At 41.2% G+C, this 25,105-nt stretch overlaps 1 protein-coding gene across 1 annotated transcript; it reads left to right on the forward strand.

Annotated features, from left to right (window-relative positions):
• Positions 1-423: 423 nt before the first annotated feature.
• Positions 424-24,895, forward strand: LOC109050558 (AT-rich interactive domain-containing protein 1A-like). Its single transcript, XM_042772824.1, is given in 21 exon segments — positions 424-1,670; positions 7,388-7,585; positions 10,015-10,157; positions 10,159-10,630; positions 11,624-11,734; positions 13,209-13,416; positions 16,526-16,615; positions 16,724-16,894; positions 18,308-18,644; positions 18,801-18,937; positions 19,040-19,143; positions 19,254-19,463; positions 19,567-19,771; positions 20,017-20,149; positions 20,229-20,392; positions 20,478-20,619; positions 20,724-20,846; positions 20,938-21,034; positions 21,149-21,983; positions 22,082-22,212; positions 22,300-24,895. Coding segments are annotated over 21 exon segments (6,819 nt in total). The 5' UTR covers positions 424-770; the 3' UTR covers positions 24,208-24,895.
• Positions 24,896-25,105: the final 210 nt, after the last annotated feature.

Consider the following 25,105-nt stretch of genomic DNA (forward strand, 5'->3'; position numbering starts at 1 on the left):
TTATGATAGAAATGTTGCATTGTTTGTTTTGTTTTACCGTACTGCCCTAAAACATCAGTTAACAAATAAGTTGTTGCGTTGTTAGATTTATTCATTAACATGCATTTACCCATGCAAGTCAAAAGTCAACCTCTTGAACCCCAGGAATAGGCCTAAATACAATATGTGTGTGTGTGTGTGTGTGTGTGTGTGTGTGTGTGTGTGCAGACTTTGGCATTTTATAGGCAGTACATCTGCAAAACCAGTAAGACAAGCTTACATTGCATGCAACTAATGCAATTGTAATGTCTGTCTATATGGTTTCATTCAGTTCACTACAGCCACAGTTTTCCCACCAAAATCTGTTCGAGGAGCAGTTTTTAACCCTGCCGTTATGCAACGTCAATTTAACACTCCCCTCTACCCAGCCCCCCGTCTCTGAATCCATTCCGCACTCAGAAGAGTCCGAGCCATGTTTTACTGCTCTCCGCGCACCTCGGTAAAATGGCTGTATCCAAGTGAGCCTCGTGCTGGTGTGATCCGTTCCTCGTCTGTAGTCTACTTCTGCAACAGAACCCCCACAAATTCCGTGTCGGTTAAAATTCATTTCCCGGGAACTCGGTGCGAGAGTGTCTAAAAAAAACGGAGCCTACGATGGGGTCCGGATTCGGTCCGGCGTAAGGAGTGGGGATGAGTCGGGACACGGGTAAATTGTTGTAAAACTATTGTATTTACATTCAATGTTTCGCGTTTGATTGTGACCGACTCGCCGAGAGGGAGAGGGGGAGATCATGGCCGCTCAGGTCGCCAGCGCTACCTCTCTCAACACCAGCCCGCCTTCCGAGCTGAAAAAACCGGATCGAGACCCAAAGGAGGAGTCGGTACCGGGGGAGAAGCACCAGGAAAATAAGGAGCCGGGACTAGAGAGTGGATCTCCGGCTCGCGGGGAACTGCAGGACCGGGCCGATGTGGGAAATGCTGGGGGAGGAGGGGAGTCGGAGATGAAGAACGGCAACGGGAATCCGTCGAGGGTGAACAATAATCAAAATGATACCACCGGACCGGAAGGGAACAACCACCCTGGGATGGTACACCATCACGCGCCCGGGTTTCAGTCAGCTTCCTATAGCTACGTACAGCACTACAGCCGGGCCCCTTTTCATCAACATGGCGGACAACAAAGCCCTGGCATGGCAGCTGCAGCGGGGCCAGGCGCGCTGTCGAGCAACATGATGGACCCCTATCAGCCCAACTCCCATGAACACGGCTTCCCGAACCACCAGTACAACAGCTACAGTCCGTTCGGGAACCGAAGCCCGTACCCGGCCCAGAGCTACGGCATGAACTCTCCGCGCAGCGCTCCTCAAGCTCAGGCGGTAGGGGGGCAGTCAGCCAAGCAGCAGCAGCCAGCAGCGGCTGCAGCTTACAGCAATCAGCGGTATAACATGGGAAACCCGCAGCCAACATCCACCCCGACTCTCAACCAGCTGCTCACCTCACCGAGCAGTGCCCGGGGCTACCCGAGTTACCCGCCGAGCGACTACAACAGCCAGGACGGTGCTAAGGGACCAGCAGATATGGGCAGCAGCAGCGGGCAGTACGGTGGGGGCCATCCGGGTTGGCAACAAAGGACCCATCACCCGCCACCCATGAGTCCTGGAAGTACTGGGCAGCCCTTGGGTAGAAACCAGGTAAAATTACAACCCCATTGCCTTTAAAAACGGTCTCTCTCTCGCTTTGCTGAAGTCACACGAGTGGTTGAAACGCAGTGTGCTTGCTATTGTCTGAGCAAGAGACTATAAAATGGCTGCCTCCTTGGTTTTCCATAGCTGCTCACAATTTTACTGTTTATATTTAGTTAAAATAACGAAACTTTCGAAAAGCCACAAGCTTCGTGGTTGCTCTTGTGTTGTGAGTTGAAAGCTGTCGACTATTATTGCTCGACTTGAAGGTAAATCTCCGATTGAAAATGCGTATTTAGCTCAGGCTGCTTCTCTACCAAGAAGGCTTAAACGCATTTAGCTTTGCCCTCAAACGCCTTCGTGTTTTATATGCTTTATTGTTCTGTATATACATCTAATATGCAATATTTAACCGGCTGGTGTGTTGTTTGTCAGTTCTGATGTCAACTAAGAGAGTGGTTGACATAATATAAGCGGATATTTCATGTGGAAAAACCCGTCTTGTGTAAACCGATAACGTGTGCCACACTTTTGTAGTAGAGAAACATATGCTAGTTATCGTTATTTTGGTCTATAAGGCATTTAAACACACTTTAAATGTACGTTACTAGCACATTTGATGATTTGAAGCTTTATTTCGAAAGCGAGGATTCAGTTGATTGTCGGTCTGGATGCGCGCGGCTTGTAAACACAAGCCCAGTGATTTGAGTAAGTGCAGATTGGTTTGCAGTGGGATTTGAATTGTGGAGGTAAAATCCTCCTGTCAAAGACAGGAGACAGTTGGTCTTGGGTTGACATGCTCGCTGAGATCTGATTGGCTCTGCATCCTGTGCTCTTGGCCATTTATAATTGCATATGATGTAACGCTGAAACACTTGCTGATTAGTTCATGTTGCTTACCTCCCTCACTCTTTCACTGGTGTAGTGTATATGAATTTAATATGCAATGCATTTCATTCTACATACTGGGAAGTAGGCGTTTATTAATTAAATAATTAGGATTGCAATCAGACGTTGATGCTTTGAACATTTAATGTTTGTTAAAGTTTTAACAACTTGCTATATATATATATATATATATATATATATGCATGTATAAAATATTAACATAAAATGCAAATATATGCATTTATAAAAAGGATGCATGTCAGTCATCATGTCAAGAGTATTTATTGTATAGGAGAAAAACGTATAAATGGTAACTAAAAATGCAAATTTTTGCAGATCCTATTGCTCATATCTGTTGTGATGGTGTGTTAGACCAAGATTTTATTCAAAGAATGTCAATAATGGCAACATTTGTGATTGGAAGCTTTCTGGTTTCATGTCACTCAGTGACTGGGGACCTTTAGTGCGTTTAAGTTTCGGTTATTGAAGGCGCTTGAATACTCTGGAGTCTTATTTATCTAGCCTGTTGGATATTGAAAAAGAAAATCTCTTTGAATTCTCCTTAATTCATGCCAGTTGTTTACAATATGATGATGTGCACTGTTTCCTGTCTGTTCATCCTCTGCATGCTAATTTGCTAAATGCTGGTTCGTGTGGTGCTGATCATGTTTGTTTATCTTGCATATGTCCAAACACTTTTAAGTGCAGTTTCAAGGTTGAACAACATCTGTTTAGCAAAGTTAACTTAGTTTCTCATACTAGGTTGAGGCTACACATGCTTCAGTTTTGTCGCTGTGCATCTGATAAGGGGATTGAATGCTGTGGTTTGCAAGTTTTTTTTTTTTTTTTTTTTTTTTTGATTTTGTTTATTCTTATTTATTCTTGTTTTAAAATGTTCTTTATTAATAACTATATGACATTGTGAAACGAGAACCTGTGAAAAATAGATTTATACCAGAAATTCAATCCTCCCCTTTTCCTGCCTTTTTTGGGAAGTCCTTATAATCTGAGCATTATTCCTTTTTGTCAACATGATTAGGATCTCTATGGGATTGCTCACTTTTTTTCTTGGAAAATGTCTGTTTATTAGGGAAGTTATCGTCGAAGTGAAGAATGATCTGTGAGTTTACAGACAGTGAATATCTGAAATATTATTTGATGGTTTGGTCCTCGGAATTTCCATATCATCTGTATATGGGCCCACATATGTTGGGTATCGTCATTAAAATGTGTTGATTAGTTTTCAAACCATGTGACGTAAGCAACCCTACTAACTAAAACTCAGATGATACACTACCATTCAAAAGTTTGGAGTCAGTTAAATGTTTTTTGTTCACAGAGAGGCTGCTTTTACTTGATCAAATTCAGTAGAAACCGTAATATCTGTGAAATTGTTGCAATTTAAAATATCTATTTTAAAATGTCATTTATTCCTGTGACAAAACTGAATTTTCAGCATCATTACTCCAGTAGTCAGTGTCACATGATCCTTCAGAACCGTATATTTTTGTCTAAACTGTGATGCAATAGATCTCAGGATTCTGTGACTGTGAATAAAAAGTTCAAAAGACCAGCATTTGCATTTTTTATTTACTGTCACTTTTGATCAATTTAATGCTTCCTTGCTGAATAAAAGTGTTAATTAAAAAACTTACTGACTCCAAACATTATTGTAGGTCTTTCAGGTTTTGTACAGAAGTTCTTGGTTATTAATTATATTTGCTTAATCGATTCATTTAGATGTTGCTTTGAAGTTTCTGCTATAATTATGTTTTATTGAATCTCAGACAGAGGTATGCTTACTGCAGTGGCTGAATGCCGTCCTGCCCTTCAGTCGGTCTGTAAGTCTTCTGGTGTCCACCCCATCCCCCATGGCCAATCACAGCGCCCGTCCAGTAGCCTCTCCTGCCAAGGGAGCCCTCACTTTATCTTATGCAGATTAGCCATGTGCTGCTTTTATTTATTTAATTTTTCCATTCGGACACTGGAAAATGTCAAGAGCAGCTTGCCCTCAGTCATTTCACACTTTAGAGCGTTTTCAGCCGTAGAAATCCTTTCAAGGTTTGAACTCAAGCCAGATTCAAAACGAGCCTCCTAGATATAAGACAGACATTCTAGATGAGGTTTCACTGGCCCAAATCGGATAGGATGACACAGTGAACTTCCTTGTTTTATTATTTTTCCTGTTGTGTCGTTCAGCAATGACGTTTAAGCTTTGGTCATGTTTGAGTCAGTGGCCATCTGTGAATAACGAACAATCGTGCCATCCATTTTTACACAGTCTGACTTACATTCACTAGACAAAATGAGATTTTATATCCACAGGGATTTCATATTTGTCATTGTAAAACTTCATTGTCCAGCATGTGCATGAATGCATCGTTTGTACATTGTCATTAGACATTGTGAAACCAAAATCAGTGTTTGTTTTTATGTTCTGGGTCATCAGATACAAAGATGGAAAGAAGGACATTGTGATATTAATGTGAGACATGAATGTGATGTGTATATGTTCATTTGATTAAAAGTTGTGTTGCTTATCTATCTTCTCAACAGATTTTACAATATATACGTCAAAAGATCACTTTAATATAACAATGATTCTTCCATTCATTGCTTAATGAACTTAAAAATGTTTTATTAAAGTAATGATTATCACTTGAAGCTTGACGTCATAATCTTAGCAGCAGAATGATATTCAAAACAAATATTGAAATTTTATAGATGTGTGGTGTATAACATTATCTGGGCATATCGCTAAACATATCTTGCTTTTTCAGGCTTTTGATGACATTTGTACATAAAATGATTAATTATCAATTTAAAAAATATCAGAGACATCTTTTAAAAACATCTTTCTTAACTCTTATACTTGGAATTGCAAAAAGAATGATGAAACACTTGTGATGTATTCTTTAGGATGCTGTCCAGTTCAAAAGGTTTTTAAAGTCATCACCATATTCAAAAGGTTTTATTATCGTTAATATTCAACATATTACCCAACCATATAAGTTTTAAATAGTATGGTATACACTACTGTTCAAAATAAATAATAAAAATATTATTACATTTAAACATTAAAATGACTGCTTTCTAATATTTTTATATTTAAAATTTTTTCCTGTGATGGCAGAGCTCTTCAGGGTCACATGATCCTTCAGAAATCGTTATAAGAATTAATTTGAGAGAAACATTTCTTATAATGGTTAAAAACAGAAACTTACTATATTTATGGAAACCATTATGCATTTTTTGAGGGTTCTTTGAATAAAAAATCGTTCAGCATTTACATAGAAACTTTTTGTAACATTATAAATGCCTTTGTCACTTGCGATTAAATTAAGGCATTTTTGATGAAAGAAAGTATTAATTTCTTTCAAAAACAAATCTTACTGACCCCAGCATTTTGAACTGTTTTTAGATTTGTTTTGTGTAGGTGAGTTTATTTGTCTGCTTGGTAAACATGTATTACGCTGACCTTCAGGATTTCATTTTTCATGTTGAATAGGTTTTACAATCATGAAACAACGGACATTATGGATGAAAGTATGCTTAATAGTTCATGTTTCTGAGGTTATTTTTATTTATTTTTTGTTTTGGACATACACGGAGGGGAATTATGATAGAAAAGACACTCTTTATTTCACTCTGTGAGTGAGTTTTGTCCTTTCAAGTATGGCAAGTAATTGTTGAGTTGTAAGTCTATTGAATGAAATACTGTAATTGAATACAACCTAAGTAATTAAATTGCATTAACTTTTAACATATTGGAGAACAGGATGTAGTCTAATTGCTGTCCAGCCATTATAAGGATGTTTATTTAATTAACATTCACTTGCTAATATTTGAATAATGTTAAATACACGTAGTAAAAAAAGTAAATATTTAAGGACACACAACAAATATGAATATAACTTTAAGTAAATGCAGTAAAATTGTCATCGCTTGTGGGGATTGAAGTAAAAGGAAACTGAAGACTCTAATTTGTATTTTGCATTTAAAGTGTTAGCAAGCGATCAATGTTTGAATCAGTCAGATTGTCAATGTGAAAGACTATAACAGTGGCATGTTCTGCATTTATCAAAATTAATGTTGGAATCTTGCTGTATTTAGTTTTCCATCTGTTTGTGCAGTTGTTTTGTTTTCCTAATATTTGCTAGCTTACAACAAAATGACTGATATTCCAACTCCAATATTTACTTGACCCCCCCACCCCCCTCTTATTGGACTTCTATGCAGCAGCACTCATCTCATTGCAAGTCAAGCTGGACCTCTCCTCACATGTCATTAAGCCCTGTGTCATTCATTCGGTGCCAAGATTGCCGTCTTTTTTCGAAAAAAGGAAAAGCTGGCTTGGCCGAGGCTCAAGCAGAGCTACAGCTGGGATGTGTTAAATATTCGGCAGAATGCCCTCCATTTGAAATGAGTTATATATAGCACTGTTGACTTCCTTAACTAAGGCTGAGCAAGGTAACGGTCAGGTTAATAACCGTGGGAATCGGCAGCAGAGGGTTATTTGCTGTCTCCCTTTTTCCTTCTCCTTTTTCCACTATCGTTTCCCCCTCTGGCTGTTCTCTCTCTCTCTTCTCTTGTGGTTTCTTGCATTTTTATTCTGTCCTTGCTATTCTTTCATTTCCACCCTGGCTTTTTAAAATCAAATTCTCAAGTGTGGGAGTGAAGTAGTACAAAATAATGGTTTGATTTAATGGTTTTGGAAAATAAGTCCTTGAGTTTTTAAAAGCTTTGGAGATGTCTTTGTGTTAAACTCAGTTTATGTTTCTCTGTCATTATTTGTGAGATACCCTTGCTCAAAACATACTGTCACTCTTGTTCTACAGACTCCAGGCTCCATGGATCAAATGGGGAAAATGCGTGGCCAGCCTTATGGGTCAGGTGGTCCTTACTCCCAACAGCCCCATCAGGGGCCTCCTACAGGGCCCCAGCAGGGGCCTACTTACCCAGGCCAGGGATACGGGCCCCCTGGCCCTCAGAGATACCCTATGGGCATGCAAGGGCGTATGCAGTACAGCCAGCAGGTCAGTGCTCTTTCTCAGTGTTATAAGGGTTTACAGTTTGAATATGCTGCACTGTTGTAGTTAAATGAGTGAATATTCTGGTAATTTTAAGTTGTGAAACTAATAATGCATATTTTGTAACCTATTGCAATGTGTTTTCTAATTTCATTAGAGGTGAGGTAAAAATGCAGAATAGTTTTGCGGTGTTCTTTTATCATGATTTTGGTGTGCTGGCATCAATGTGTCTTTTTTTTAAAAGTGTACTTTAGCAACATTTTTAAGATTTTCAAGTACGTTTAGCAGCATAGATACACAGACACACTGTTCTCAAGAAAGGAGGAGAAAAAACTTTTGTATGAAGTCTGTTTGCTAATAGTGTAACGTGAAACTGCAGTCAAATGAAAAAGGAATTTTAACACTGATGCATGTAGAAAACTTTGTAGTAATAATAATTAAAGGGGTCATATGACGTTGCTAAAAAAATATTTTTTTTTGTATTTGGTGTTATGCAATGTGGTTATTCGGTTTAAGGTTTAAAAAACACATTATCTTCCACATACTGTACATTATTGATGCTCCTCTATGCCCCGCCTTTCTGAAACGCATCGATTTACAAAGTTCATCGTTCTGAAAAGCAAGGTATACGCTGATTGGCCAGTTATCCAGTGCCTTGTGACTGGCTGATTACCTCAAGCCTGTGATGAAAATGTTACGCCCCTTACCACACTGTGATGCGGTGTCACGGTGCGACGAGACAAAAACAATAAAACCCTTTACAAACGAAGCATTTGCTGCATCCAGTGGGGACATAATTACGGATTATAATGACTTATACTGTCTTTTTATGCATTGTGTTGAATATCGCGCCGTGTAAACCTAAATCCATGTCTGCATTTGTGATCACAGAAATGACAAACAAGAAGTGCTACTCTAGACTGCTCAAAAATCAGTTTTGAATCATCAGTGGCAAATTCTTTAAATATGAAAACACACTTACAAGCTGTGAGTCAGGAAACAGTCCTCCATAAAATGTGCTGCACACATCTGAATATTTGGGTTGAACTGTTCTGGAACAGCGTTGTAAATACAACTTAAACATTGATTTCTAGTCGTGTCCTCTTTTGGAAGGCCAAACAAAGGAGTTTCGCTTTCACAACGAAACACACAGTGTCTCCACGATATGGCGGCGGCAAAGTTACACCTTCCTTCTTTGCGTGAACATTTGGGCGGTGTTATGCAAATCTTCCCACACAGTGACGTAGACATGTTTTAGGAGGGCGTGGATGCGTCTTAACTTTTATAAAGAATATCTCTTTGGGATTTTATCTATGCATGAACAGCTTGTAACACTCCAAAGAGAAAGGAAGACTTGAAATCGCATCATATAACCCCTTTAACTATTCAAGATTCAAGACTATTTCTTTTTTTAACAGTTAAACCATTATTAGTGTTGACCTTAACCTATAATTCTATAATTTTATAAATGATTTATTACAACCTAAATTCAAAATTTTCAAATGTTGTAATGCACCAAATATTGCCTGGATATGTTCTATGTTCTATGTTTAAATTTCAGAATGCACCATTTTGTGAAAAAAAAAGAAAGAAAGAGAATTGTTATAGTAATTTGTTGTAAAAATATTTTTTTGTGGCTTTAATTTTTAAGGTTAAATCACAGTGTATCATAGTGTTTGGTGTTACAAAGCTTGACAAAAATAGCAATATGTAGCATATTGTGTCCCAGGTATCATGGGAACTTTAGCCATTCCTAGCCTTAATAAATAATTACAAATGTGATGCTGGACAAGGTCACACTTTCTGGTACAATAACTACATTTTATCCATGCCTTATTATAAAGGGAATAGAAAGGATAAAAAAATTGTAGTACTATGTAGAGGTATATTGTGTACAGGTTATAGATAAAACCCATCTCATCTACTCTCTCCTTGTTTTGATATTCATTCATGTAAACTAATATGAACAATATCAGGGGAATTTTAAAATGGTTATTTCCACAGCTTGTAAGAGCCATGGAAATTTCTGATGATTCTGCTAAGGCTGAGTGTTAAAACACTTCACCTTTTTGCCACATTTAAATCACAGGTCATCTTTTCTGTCTGACTGATGACATTTTGTACATTTTTAAAAAGTATCAATTTAAAACTATAAGTTCTCATCCTTTAATCAAGAACGGCTGGAGAAGTAATGGATATTCAAGTCATTCAAGTTTACTTTTATAAGGCTTAATACAACACAGATCGCTTCAAAGCAGCTTTACAGCAATAAACAGGAAAAACAGTCTGTGTCACAAAAGAAGTGGAAGCCTTGTCTGTAGCATGTCAATAAAAGGAAGTGTTTCTCTTTGTCTGTTTACCCGCATGATATAAATCGATGTGGGGAAATACCATGAGTCTAATGATCTTTAGTGCCATCCTACTTGTTTCCGCAGATGCCATCATATGGACAGCAGGGACCAGGCGGTTATGTGCAACAGGGGCAGCAGCCCTATTACGGCCAGCACGGTCAGGGGTCTCATTCAGGCCAGCAGCAGTCGCCATACCCCCAGCCTTCCTCTGGGCAGCCAGGAGGTCAGACCTTATTCACAGCAACCTCATGTCCCCCAGTCATCTGGCCCACATGGACAGGCTGGCCCTCCTTACCAACAACCCCACATGCCACAGGGGCAGATGACAGGCCCTTCACCTGGCCCATCCCAGTCCCCGTACTCACAGTCCTCAGCAGCACCCCAGTCTGCCCAGTCTCCCTATCCACAGCAACAGGTGCCTCAGTCCCAGCCCTCGCAGCAGGGGAGCTCCCAGGCTCCTCCTGCATCCCAACCCAGTTACCCACCAGGCCAAGGCCCCCAACAACAACAGCAGCAGCAGCCGCCGCCACCATCACAGCAGCCACCGCAGACACCCACACCTGCTTCTCAGCCGCCTGCGGGACACGGACAGATGCCGCAGGGACAGCCCACATCATACTCTCAGAATCCCCCACAACAACAACAGCAGCAGCAGCAGCAGCAACAATCGCCATTTCAGCGTTTTCCTCCTCCTCCTCAGGTAACTTAAGCTTTTTGCTTTCGTATTAAAGTGGTGGTTCAGGGTGGATGAAAATGAGAGAATAAAAGTGAGAGACTGTCCTCGAGCAGTGGATAGGTAATGCTTTCTAATGAAATTTAGTTAAGTTAATGCATTAAGTATCATGAATTAATGATCCACACTTCTACAGCATTTATTGTCATTGGGTAATGTCTTCATACACTAGTGTTCAAAAGGTTTGGGGTCAGTAAGATTTTTATTTATTTTTTATTTTTTTGAAAGAGGTTGATACTTTCAGTGTGTATTTATTAAATTCATAATAAGTGACAGTAAAGACATTTATAATGTTGGAAAACATTATTTGATTTCCAAGTAAATGCTATTCTTGTGCCATTCCTGAAAAAATTTATCATGTTTCCACAAAAATTTAATGCAACACTGCTGTTTTCAGCATTGATAATGTTACTTGCACACCAAATCAGCACATTAATAATTTTTCAAGGATCATGTGACACTGAAGACTGGAGTAATGGCTTTTCCATATTCAGCTTTTCCATAATAGGAATAAATTGTATATTAAAATAGAAAACAGTTATTGTAAATTGTAAATAAAAAAAAAATGGTTAACAGTGTTACATTTTCTACGCTGGATGGTATTTTTCATTCTACTAACCATGTTTATTTGTGAACCTGTGTAGATTTAAAGGTGGGATGTTAATAGCATGTTTAATGTTCACTTTGTGTGTTTGAACTAAATTGGAATACTGCTTTTGCATTTATTTGAAGTTAGGAATGCATTTAATTTCACAGTCCTACCGCATTTACAGACTTGTACGGTAATAAATGCAGTATTGTAACTGGTTATTATGAAGTACAAAAACAGAAACTTATCTTACTAACAGTGAGACTGACCTAAACCTACATGTAATATCTGTCAGCAAAAACATCTGTACATGCGTCCACTGCCCTAAATACCTATATTGACTGACCTGGACTGCCTTTTTCCATCCACAGGAGATTTCCCAGGAGTCATTTAGCTCCCAGTCCAGTGCTCCCCCCTCCGGTCCGCCTTTGGCATCGAAGAGCAGCACAGAGGACATACAGGGCAGACCCTCTAGTCTACCAGTGAGTCTGACACTTTCATTTCACACAAGCTGTTGACTGTGTCCAACCGCATTTTAAGATGCATTGTGAATTTGACAGATTCACAAATGCGCAATCAAGTTGTTTCAGTCAAACGCTCTATTTTATGTTGACTTTTAGATCAAAGTAATTAGAAGATGTGAGCATAATTCAGCCTCAGCTGCACCTTTATCTCAGGAGTGATTATGTAGGACCTTTGGGATTGTTGCTAAATGAAGAACTTCATGTGGTCTGTCACGAAAATATATGCTGTCAGTTCTCTCTACCTTTTTTTTTTGTACTCTCCATGTAAATTCTGCTTCTTTGTCTCTGAGATTTAATTGCATTTGAGTGTGTTATGACCTGTGAGACTGTGTTTGAAAAGGACACCCAGAGACACCCAGCTGCGCTGACTCAGCACATGTGCAGCCGACTGCCGTAGCCATGGCAACCTCAGGGACGCTGTGATCTCACTTTTTTCACCTCCTAGATAAGATAAATAAGGCCAGCACTCTGGCTGTGTGATTTTATGTGCACTGAAAGCAAGTGTGTGTGTGTCCCAGAGAGGGAAAAAAAAAATAGTGCCAGAGTTCATTGTTGCCGAGTGGAAGAAGCTGTCATCGGGAGATTTATTCTAAAGAAGAAACATTTTTGTGGTATAATTAAATTTAGCTATTGTGCTGCTGATTTTAGGTTTGTTTTTGTTTTTTGTTTGTTTCTTTTTTTTGGGGGGGGGGGGGGGGGGTAATTTTCAGTACAGAATATGTATCTTGCCTTGGACTAACAATTAAGCAACAAATCATATCCAGAGCCTGCAAAATGTACTTGTGATTCTGAATGTGGATTTTTTTTTTTTTTTTTAATATTCTTTAAATCTGTGAAAGCTGAATACTGCTGATTGGATAGGAAAATATTAGTGAAATAAAGATAATGCCATGAAGAGTTCTTTGAGACAGCTGACAGCTTCATTTTTAAAGCCCTAGCAGAAATGCTGGAATACCAAATGATAACAGCTGAGCCTTTTTTTTTTCTTTTTCCATTCCATTTGTTTTTCTATGTGAACGCGGATTAAATTTTACAAGTATGTTCATATTTGCAGTGCATGAAATGGAAATAACATGCATTTTCTAAATGCATGTTATTGGTCTTACTGTGACCAATTCATTTTTCACATTTTTTTAAAATTCATAATCAACATCATAACTCTAACTTTCAGTGAAATGACAGACTTCTCTCTGGTGACACATGCCAGACTCCAATTTTCTAAGTATTCTGCTTAAACCCGATGGCAAGCTCACATTCAGATCTGCCATTCATTTAATCAACCATCTTTGGATAGATGTCCCCGTCCTACTGTTTTTATTTTTTTTTTTTTTTTTTTTTTTGAAAATATGGAAGAAAAGATCTGTCACTACCTACGTTGTGACTTTAATCTTAGTTTTTTTCTGAAATTCCTTCTACGGTTCTCTTTGCTTAGGACCTATCTGGTTCTATTGATGACCTACCTACTGGTACGGAGGGTGCTCTGAGCCCTGGAGTCAGCACATCTGGAGTATCCAGCAGTCAAGGAGAACAGAGCAATCCAGCACAGTCACCCTTCTCCCCCCACACCTCTCCTCCGGTGGGCTCGCCTGCCAGCGCCTCGGCATCTCGTTCTGGGCCACTGTCCCCTGCCACGATCCCAGGTATGACTATATCTTAAGTTATTTTGAAATAATAATGTCACTTTATGGGGCAGTCATCTTTAAGATGGTTTGGAATGGTTACAAAGAGTAAAAAAAAAAAAAAAAAAAAAAATTATATATATATATATATATATATATATATATATATATATATATATATATATATATATATATATAATATATATATATATATATATATATATATATATATATATATATATATATACAGGTCCTTCTCAAAAAATTAGCATATTGTGAAAAAGTTCATTATTTTCCATAATGTAATGATAAAAATTAAACTTTCATATATTTTAGATTCATTGCACACCAACTGAAATATTTCAGGTCTTTTATTGTTTTAATACTGATGATTTTGGCATACAGCTCATGAAAACCCAAAATTCCTATCTCAAAAAATTAGCATATCATGAAAAGGTTCTCTAAACGAGCTATTAACCTAATCATCTGAATCAACTAATTAACTCTAAACACCTGCAAAAGATTCCTGAGGCTTTTAAAAACTCCCAGCCTGGTTCATTACTCAAAACCGCAATCATGGGTAAGAGGTTAACCCAGAAGGCCATCATTGACACCCTCAAGCGAGAGGGGTAAGACACAGAAAGAAATTTCTGAACGAATAGGCTGTTACCAGAGTGCTGTATCAAGGCACCTCAGTGAGAAGTCTGTGGGAAAGAAAAAAGTGTGGCAAAAAAACGCTGCACAACGAGAAGAGGTGACCGGACCCTGAGGAAGATTGTGGAGAAGGACCGATTCCAGACCTTGGGGGACCTGCAGAAGCCACCGTGCACAGGCGTGTGCTTTTGAACCAGAAACAGCGGCAGAAGCGCCTGACCTGGGCTACAGAGAAGCAGCACTGGACTGTTGCTCAGTGGTCCAAAGTACTTTTTTCGGATGAAAGCAAATTTTGCATGTCATTCGGAAATCAAGGTGCCAGAGTCTAGGCTTGTTGCGATAGTCGGTGTTACCGATGATACACGGTGTTTAACCCACCTACCGGTCATAGTACTTGACCACCGGCACCGTCCCCATCGTGTTGAAGTTTTAGCCTATAGCAATAAAGCACTTAATTCAGTTAGTGACTACGTGCCTTCGTAATTTAGCGTAAGCGGAACGAGCGCCGCAGTAAAGCAGCAGGTGTCCGATTTCATTTATCATTTGAGGAGAGTGAGGCGAGCTAGCTGGCAAAGGATGGCGGAAGATCTGGTTTCAAAACGAAATGCAAAAGCACCTATTTGGAAATATTTTGGATTCAAACCAAATGCCAACAGGGAACCTGAAAACGTTAACGAGGCAACCTGTAAACTTTGCCTGATGAAAGTGGCAGCATCCGGAGGTAACACTGCGAATTTACACGCACATCTTCAAGCACACCACAAAAATGAAGCTGCCAAGATGGGTCCAGCGGCAAAAAATCGACCACAAAAGCCTGACACACCAACACAGCCTTCGATAAGTGGTGCATATGCGCGATGCACAAAATATAAAAGGGACAGTGCGAGGTGGAACATATTCGATGGTTGTGCGGTGTTTTTTTTTTTTGCTGAAAAAGGCAGGCACTTTATTTAACGAATAGTGATTTTTTTTTATATAATTTCTTGTTTGATACTTGCACGATGTGTGCAGTGGTTCATTTTGTTAATAAATGCTCTTTAAAGGTGTTTCATAAGTGCTTTTGTTTAGTTTTTGCATGGCGTGTTAAGTTATTATTCATTTTGCAATAAAGATGTGTGTAATACAAGCGAGTGTCTTATTGTTTTGTGTATTTTTATTAAGAATAAAATAAATTAACCCATGATTAATTCAAACAAATGCTACTGAATTGCCGCTAATTAAAGTGAAAGTAAATTGAGACGTGTGCACGTCTGCACGACCGCATTTTCGGCCACCCGAAATCCCCGACACGCAACCCCGGTGACACCGGGATTACCGTTTTTTTTACACGTCGATTAACCGGTGGAAAAAATCCGTCACCGCAACATCCCTACCAGAGTCTGGAGGAAGACTGGGGAGAAGGAAATGCCAAAATGCCTGAAGTCCAGTGTCAAGTACCCACAGTCAGTGATGGTCTGGGGTGCCATGTCAGCTGCTGGTGTTGGTCCACTGTGTTTTATCAAGGGCAGGGTCAATGCAGCTAGCTATCAGGAGATTTTGGAGCACTTCATTCTTCCATCTGCTGAAAAGCTTTATGGAGATGAAGATTTCGTTTTTCAGCACGACCTGGCACCTGCTCACAGTGCCAAAACCACTGGTAAATGGTTTACTGACCATGGTATTACTGTGCTCAATTGGCCTGCCAACTCTCATGACCTGAACCCCATAGAGAATCTGTGGGATATTGTGAAGAGAAAGTTGAGAGACGCAAGACCCAACACTCTGGATGAGCTTAAGGCCGCTATCGAAGCATCCTGGGCCTCCATAACACCTCAGCAGTGCCACAGGCTGATTGCCTCCATGCCACGCCGCATTGAAAGCAGTCATTTCTGCAAAAGGATTCCCGACCAAGTATTGAGTGCATAACTGAACATAATTATTTGAAGTTTGACTTTTTTTGTATTAAAAACACTTTTCTTTTATTGGTCGGATGAAATATGCTAATTTTTTGAGATAGGAATTTTCGGTTTTCATGAGCTGTATGCCAAAATCATCAGTATTAAAACAATAAAAGACCTGAAATATTTCAGTTGGTGTGCAATGAATCTAAAATATATGACAGTTTAATTTTTATCATTACATTATGGAAAATAATGAACTTTTTCACAAATATGCTAATTTTTTGAGAAGGACCTGTATGTGTGTGTGTGTGTCTATGTATATATATATATATATATATATATATATATATATATATATATATATATATAATATTTTTTGGGCTCTAATTGCAATCTGTTTCTTTGAGCACAAGTTTGTGGTTCAACTACCGGTTGATCCTCACTAATGGAGTGGAGTGCTTAAAACATTTAAATTTAATTTAAACTATTTTAAGTTATTGTTTTGTTCTCCAAGTTACAGAATGTCGTTCTTCATTTTAGTTTTTACTATGTTTTTTTTTTTTTTTAACCACTATATTTGAATTTCTCATTTGTAGGGAACCAGATGCCTCCTCGCCCTTCAAGTGGACAGTCTGATGGAATGATGCACCCTTCAATGAATCAACCTGGCCTGGGCCAAGAGAGAGGTAACTCTGTCTGTATAAGTTCTAGTTTAAAAAGTCAGGACTTGTTTTACATCTTGATGCTCTCTTTTCATTTATTGTATCAACACATTAATCTTGTTGTCTGTACAGGATATATGCAGAGAAACCCTCCCATGGCACCCTATGGGTCTCCACAGTCTAGCTCTGCGTTGTCTCCTCGTCAGTCGTCTGGAGGCCAGGTGCATGCTGGAATGGTCCCTTATCAGCAGAACAACTCTATGGCAAACTATGGGCCACAAGGTGCTCAATATGGCCCACAGGGTAAGTGCCTCAGTGGTAACAGTTGACTATAAGTTAAGGCAAAACGTATCTTATAATTTAGAAAAATTAAGAAAAATGTACATTTTAAAAATGGATCCCATGTTGAGAGAAGTGACTGTAGTGGAGGTGCAGATATTGGACTTCTGTCTATCTCTTCTCGCTGTCCCTCCAAATCCTTTTCACTCTCCCTCTTTTTCTCTCTGTGCGACCAGTGGATCACAGTGTGGTTATTTTTAGCGTCAGTGAAAAAAAGAAGTTGACGTAGCATGGCTCACGTCAGTTGAACAGCTACAGTGACTGTGGGTTACAGCGCTACATGCTGCTAAAAGACTCAAGGGCCTGGGAAGTCTCTTAACAAGCCCACCAATGAGGCATCCATACACCACAACATTTGGCCAGTGCTATCTGTTAAATTGACCAAACTGCTAATATTGTTGTGGTGTTCTGACTTTGTTTCATTCCCAACATGTAGTCCTGAATAAGGTTTCTTATTAAATCTGTTTATTTCTCTCTACAAAAAGATGCAGCATAAGCAATTAAAGCACAGTTCAGACTACATGATCTGCTTGACGTAGGGTGTCGTAAACGACAATGGGCATCAGGACACAAGATTCAATCATTTCATCTCATGTAGTGTGTCATAGTGGGTGACAACCGATGCCACGTCTGCGATGCTTCCCAACATCATCACAGAAAGACTAACAAAGTTCTGTCACATCTGTGACACTGGCCAACAGAAGTGCCTCCTTCATACATACGGTGTCTCTCTCTCTGCGTGCACGCTTCGGGTGTGTGCGGCAGCTGCTGAGGACACAAAAAACCACGCGCAAGTTAAAATTTCTTGAATGTGTAAACTGGCAAGACAAAACATGTGCAATTGGTAAACTTTAACTCTTTGATGGTTAAACTTAAGTTAATCCACAAATCACATGTGTGCTGAATCGTGCAGCCTGATCCATATGGATCACGGATCATCCATGATCCGTTGTGCCCCTATTGTTTACGCTCATGGCAACTTCTGTCTAGTCCCGTCCTATTGATGACAGCATGCACATCGGCAAGCGATGAATGGTTGGATAGCAATATATAGTCTGACATGTTTCTTGTTCACAACACGACAAGATTCAGAATCGCGTAATCTGACACAGTGACTGTTATAACCGATAAAAGAAATTGTGTAGTCTGAAACACCCATAACTTAACTGCCTTTACTGTCCCTGTATAACTGTATTATATAATTATTATAGCCTTATATAGGTTTATAAAATGTAAAAATATAGGTTTGTTTTACATTTTCTTTGCATGCATATTTTATAAAACAGAATAAGTACTTTTTTTGGTAGCCTTGACACTGTTCCTGCATGATCCGGGAAACTTTGTATCAAAGTACAACTTTACTGTCTTCCTCTTCAGGTTACCCCAGGCAGCCTGGGTACAGTGGCATGCCTAATGCCAATTACCCAGGCCCTGGCATGGGTGGATCCATGAACCCTATGTCTGGACAAGGAGGAGGGCCAATGTTTGCTGGCATGCCTTCTGCAAGGATGCCCCATGGACAGATGGGTGCACGTCCCTTTGGCCCCAACATGGGCCCCAACATGGGTCCCAACATGAGTCCGAGTATGGGTCCTAATATGGCCAATATGCCCCCTCAAGTGGGAACTGGGATGTGCCCACCTCCAGGACTCAACAGAAAGCCGCAGGATGTCACATCAATGCAGCACGGACCCGCCAACTCGATACACAACAGGTATACAAGAACTGAAATGCAACTGAAGTTGTGCATTATCACTGTTCCGTAACAAGGATACATTTTAAATGTCTGATTTGATAGCCTTTTCTCCATTTTTGAGTACAAACTGGATCCAGTCAGGTAGTTTGAAGTTAATTGTTTTTTGCCTCACAGGCTACCAGGTTACCCCAATATGTCTCCTGGTCCTGGTATGATGGGCTCAGGACCTCCGTATGGCCCCTCCATGAACAACATGCCTGGGATGATGAATACCCAGGGTTCTCCCTACCCTATGGCTAATAACACTAGTGGTAAGATCGTCTCTTCTGGTACATAACAAAGCTGAATTATTTTTTACTTGCTTGGTCAAAATCACAGATTATGTATCCTTTTTTTCTCTCTCTTTCTCTTAGGTATGTCCCCAGGTCCAGACTTTGGTATGGATGGAAAACTTAACCAAGCCCAGAAAATGAATAACAAAGTTGAGGGGACACCCAAGACAGAATCAAAATCCAAGGTTTGTTTAACATTTTGATAGAAGTGTATTGTCTTTACAGCAGAAATCAGTCACCCTTTGTTGCACTTCCTGTGTAATACCTTCTTTCCATATAAACTGCTTCTGCCTAGAAGTCAAGTTCCTCCACAACAACCAATGAGAAGATCACTCGGTTGTATGAGCTAGGCCCAGAGCCAGAAAGAAAGATGTGGGTAGACCGTTACTTGGCTTTCATAGAAGAAAAAGCCATGGGTATGAGTAACCTACCAGCTGTGGGACGCAAACCCCTTGATCTCTTCCGCCTCTATGTGTCTGTAAAGGAGATTGGGGGTCTTACACAGGTATATTAGAGCTGTCCATGCACTTTAAGATAGTGTTGAAGGTCTCAACTAATTTTCTTTCAAGGGTGTTTGCTTATATCCTTTGGCATCCTTGTAATTGCAGGTTAATAAGAACAAAAAATGGAGGGAGCTGTCCACAAATCTGAATGTGGGGACCTCCAGCAGTGCTGCCAGCTCTCTGAAAAAGCAGTACATTCAATGTCTGTATGCTTTTGAATGTAAGATTGAGCGTGGAGAAGACCCACCACCTGACATTATGTGTGTAGATAGTAAAAAGAACCAGGCCAAGATTCAGCCTCCCTCCCCAGGTGAGTTCTGACATCTTGGATTTCTATCATACCATGCATGGAAGCACATACAGGCTTATATTTTTTAAGTTTAAAAACTAGTTACTGAAGCGTCACAATCATAGGTTCATGAATTAATACTGCATGTGCAATTTAAGCTCTTTATTTAGAAGCACATGTAATGTTTCCCCATCTTGTGTGTGTGTGTGTGTGTGTGTGTGTGTGTGTGTGTGTGTGTGTGTGTGTGTGTGTTTTACATGGCACAGCTGGATCTGGCTCTCTCCAGGGGCCCCAAACACCACAGTCCACCAGCAGCTCCATGGCAGAAAGCGGAGACTTGAAGCCCCCTACTCCTGCCTCCACCCCACACAGTCAGATGACCCCAATACCAAGTGGCAGGTGAGTTTTGCTCACTTGTCTTGTGGCACTGCTTGCGTTATTTGGCTGTGAACCACTTCTTACCTGCCCTGTTTCTTAGGAGCAGTGTGAACCTGCAAGATCCATTTGCTGATAGTGACTTCTCTCGGAGAAACACTTTGACACCAAACTCTGGCTACCAGTCAGGCATGAGCACCCCAGAGATGCCTGGTCGCATGGGTCCCTATGAACCCAATAAAGACCACTTTGGTGGTATGCGTAAAGGTTTGTATTGTAGTCATGTAATCATGAGCCTTTATAGTTCATGATAAGCTACCTGGTGTTATGAGTTGTGTGCTTGTGGTCCTAGTTGGAGAACAGTTCATGCCTGGTGGGCAGGGTCCCAACAGCAGTCTTGGTGATCAGTACAACAGGGGAGCACCAGGCCCTATAGGAAACTTGCCCATGGGCCAGCGGCACCAGTATCCATATGGCCCCAGCTATGACAGGAGGTACACTCAATCTTTTCTTTACTTTGGGAAGAAACTAATTCCTTTGCTTTCATTGGTATTATTTAAATAAAGCAATGAAATCTAACCTCTACTGTGTTGCGTAGACCAGAGTCAGGGATAGGCCCAGATGGCAGCATGGGGCCTGGAGTGCCACAGCCAAATATGATGACTTCCAATGCTGAATCTGGGATGTATTCACCAAATCGTTACCCTCCTCAGCAACAGCGGTCAGTCCACTAATTGGTTCTTTTTTATGGGGATTGTATATGTATATCTGCTATATCTTCTCATTTCTCTTGCATATGGTGCTCTGTGCAGGCATGAGTCCTATAGTAATCAGTATCCTGGTCAGGGTGCTCCTCCTGGTGGCTCCTATCCGAATCAGCAGCCTGGAATGTACCCACAACAACAATCGGTAGGATAGCAGTTAATAAAACATTTTGATATTTAATTTTATTTGACATTGGTATAATGACTAAATGTTACTGAAAGCTTGTCAGATATTTAAAATGTAATTTGTTGCCTTTAGAACTACAAAAGACCAGCTGATGGTGGTTACCCACCAGCTAAACGGCATCATGATGGTGAGATGTTCAGTGGGCCATACAATGCTCAGCAGACACAGCCACCGGCGCAGGCTCCCCCTAGTGGTCCCTCAAGTGGTCAGGAAATATACAACCAGTATAACAGTTCCTACCCTGGCTCGGACCGTCGTCCACCTGGCCCTCAGAATCAGTTCCCTTTCCCCTTTGGAAGAGATCGGATGCAAGCAGCCACAGGCCCAAACTCCCAGGGTTCCATGCCACCTCAAATGATAGGCAGTCCATTGCAGTCTGGTCCTGACGGTCCTCAAGGTGGCATGTGGCAGGGCCGAGGTGATATGAGCTACCCCAGTTACCCCAACCGCCAGGGACCTCCTACAGGTCCCGGTCAGGGCCCTGGCTACCATGCAATGAATAGATCTGAAGACATGATGCCATCTGAACCACGCATGAATCATGAAGGCCAGTGGCCTGGGCCACGACAACCCCCATATGGCCCTAGTGGCACAGGTCCACCAATGAGCAGACCCTTGCAGTCAAATTACCAATCTCCCCAAACCATGCAAAACCACATTCCACAGGTGTCAAGCCCCACGCCCATGCCTCGTCCTATGGAAAGCAGGACTTCCCCCAGCAAATCAACCTACATACCCAGCAATATCAAAATGCAGAAGGCGGGACCTCCAGTGCCTGCATCTCACATTGTACCTTCCTCAGTACAGCCTCCAATGATGAGAAGAGACCTGTCCTTCCCTCCAGGTTCCATAGAGGCAACGTCACCAGTTCTCAAATCACGTAGGCGTCTTACCATGAAAGAAATTGGTAAGAAATAATTGTTTTTGTAGTGAATTACATTTTGGGTTATTTATCAGGCTCAAACTTGTGAGATATGGAAAGATAACCGTATACTACTTTTGTAGGCACTCCAGAAGCATGGAGAGTCATGATGTCCCTTAAATCAGGACTGTTGGCGGAGAGTACATGGGCTTTAGACACCATCAACATCTTGTTATATGATGACAACAGTATTTCAAATTTTAACCTTATACAGGTGAGTCATTTTAGAAAAATGACAAAAATGTTTATTGCCGTTACTAAAGTTTCATCTTAGATAACATATTAATGTTCTCTTTTGAAGCTCCCTGGTTTCCTGGAACTAATCGTTGAGTATTTCCGCCGTTGCCTCATTGAGATCTTTGGGATTCTGAGGGAGTATGAAGTTGGTGATCCAGGACAAAGAGCTCTGTTAGATCCTAGCGTGCTCAAAAATGAAGAAAACACTGTGGATGATGAGGCATTGGTTGAGGGCATGGAGGAAGATGGAGACACAGAGGAGGAAGATGAAGGAGAGGAAATTCACAGGTCAAAGCATCAGGAACTCATAGCACAAGGACCTCTCCAGATAAAACAGGAAGAAAAGCCAAGGACACTTGAAGACTCTGTGAAGAAAGAAGATTGCCAAGCGATTGAAGGAGAGTCATCTGCAGAACCCAAGACTTCAGAGCCACCATGTCTCGAGTTAGCTGTTACTCAAGAGAAGCCCAAACAGGCTAGCAAGTTTGATAAGCTACCTGTGAAAATTGTGCGAAAAAAGGATCCATTTGTGGTGGACTGCTCAAATAAGCTTGGTCGGTTGCAGGAATTTGACAGTGGCCTCCTGCACTGGAGTATTGGTGGAGGTGATACAACAGAACACATTCAAACCCACTTTGAAAGCAAGATGGATCTGTTGCACCAACGGAAGCGTCTTCCTGCACAGATACCTGACAGGAAGAGAGGAGCTCAGGCACACTCACTACCCTCATCCAGTGAAGAGCGTGGGAAAGAAGTGGAGCTGCAGCCCTCTCCAGAGTCATCCACTGAGAAAGTGACCAATGGAATTTCAGATTTGAGGGACGAAAGACCTGCTGACTGCTTAGAAACTGCCTCTGAGGGGACATCACACTTTGAGAAAGATCAGGAGAACCAAGTAACGGAGACAACGACTTCAGAAAACATCAGGCCAGCAGCTCCAAGCCCATCATTACAGGGTCAGCGCTCCATTGCAATTTTAGAAGATGAGCCACACAGCAAGGATGAAGCTCCTCTCGTCACGCTCTCAGACTGGCAAGATTCCCTTGCCCGGCGCTGCATCTGTGTCTCCAACATTGTCCGCAGCCTCTCGTTCATCCCGGGCAATGACTCTGAGATGTCAAAGCATCCAGGGCTGTTGCTACTGCTGGGCCGCCTGTTGCTTCTCCACCATCAGCATCCAGAGCGCAAGCAGGCACCATTAACCTACGAGAAAGAAGAGGAGGTGGATGAGAGTCTTGGTAGCAAGAAAGACGAGTGGTGGTGGGACTGTTTGGAGGTTCTGCGGGAAAATTGCTTGGTCACTCTTGCCAACATCTCAGGCCAGCTTGACTTCTCTGTCTACACTGAGAGCATCTGCCTGCCTCTGCTGGATGGCTTGCTCCATTGGGCCGTTTGTCCTTCAGCGGAAGCCCAAGACCCTTTCCCTAGTCTCGGGCTTAATGGCGCCTTGTCCCCCCAGAAACTAGTCCTGGAGACCCTCTGTAAGCTCAGCATTCAGGACAACAATGTGGACCTCATTCTGGCGACGCCACCTTTTAATAGATTAGAGAAGCTGTTTGGTAACCTTGTGCGTCTAGTTGGAGAGCGAAAGGTGCCTGTTTGTCGGGAGATGGCGGTCGTGCTGCTGGCCAATCTTGCACAGGGTGACAGCCTGGTGGCCCGTGCCATTGCGGTACAGAAGGCCAGTGTAGGGAATCTATTGGGCTTCTTGGAGGACAGCTTAGCGGCTACACAGTTCCAGCAGAGCCAAGGTTCCCTACTGCACATGCAGGGGTCACACTTTGAGCCGACAAGTGTGGACATGATGCGGCGGGCTGCTCGGGCTCTGCTCGCTCTTGCGAAGGTGGAGGAGAACCACTCTGAGTTTACGCTCTATGAATCACGGCTACTGGACCTTTCTGTCTCCCCGCTCATGAACTCATTGGTGTCCAATGTCATCTGTGATGTACTCTTTTTGATAGGCCAGTCATGACAGCTGTGCGGAGCTGTGGCTCCACCTTCTCTGGTTTTCGTACTTCCCCCTTGCCTGTCCTCCCCATTGGCGAGTGGGAATTGAAAGCAGAGAAAACGGACTGTTTCATGTTTCTTGTTCTGTTTTTTTTTTATTTTATTTTTTTTATTTATGCAAGCCCTTTCATATTACACCAACTGGTCCCCCTTTTCTCTGCGTCTCACTTTGGGAAGGTTGTCACAATTTTGCTGTGGATCATGAACCAGAGCCTCAACACACTGACACAAACTGTAACACTGATGCCAACTAGATGACATGGACAGGGACCCCAACTTTTGTGTCCTTGTCTGAGGGGAAAGTACTTTTTATAATAAAATAAATAAATCAATAAAATAAATAGCTTGAAAAAACAAACTATTTACCAAAGTTGCTGTCTTGTTTACAGTGAGTTTTGGGGTTAATTGTTCCTTTGTCCTTCCCAAGAGGGTGCAAATAATACACAGCTCTTGTTCACATTGACAGGTGGACTCTTCATTGTTTGGTGGTTGTATTTTGATGCTACACGGTCAACCTTTCTGGATGCGTGTACAGCAGAAATGAGTTGTCATTTTCTGTACAGTACTCCACAACTGTAAACATACTGCAAACGTACTGCACTGTTCCACATGGGGAAAATGTTGGCTCAGTCGGCTTCGTTTTTAAACTGTTTTTAAACCATTAGTTTGCTGGTGAGGAGAATACCCCCAAAGTATCAAGGACGTACAACACCCTGACCTCTTCTCTTTAACCCTTGATTGTATGAATTGACCCCCTATAAAGAAATCACCTCCTAGGACTGATTTTCAACTTAAGATGCAGCCAAGGCTGTACTGTATATAAGATGTTGTACATTTTCACCTCCTTTTCTCTGTCTTTCTCT

The sequence above is a fragment of the Cyprinus carpio genome, chromosome A16 (genome assembly GCF_018340385.1).
Source record: "Cyprinus carpio isolate SPL01 chromosome A16, ASM1834038v1, whole genome shotgun sequence".
Classification (NCBI taxonomy): Eukaryota; Metazoa; Chordata; class Actinopteri; order Cypriniformes; family Cyprinidae; genus Cyprinus; species Cyprinus carpio.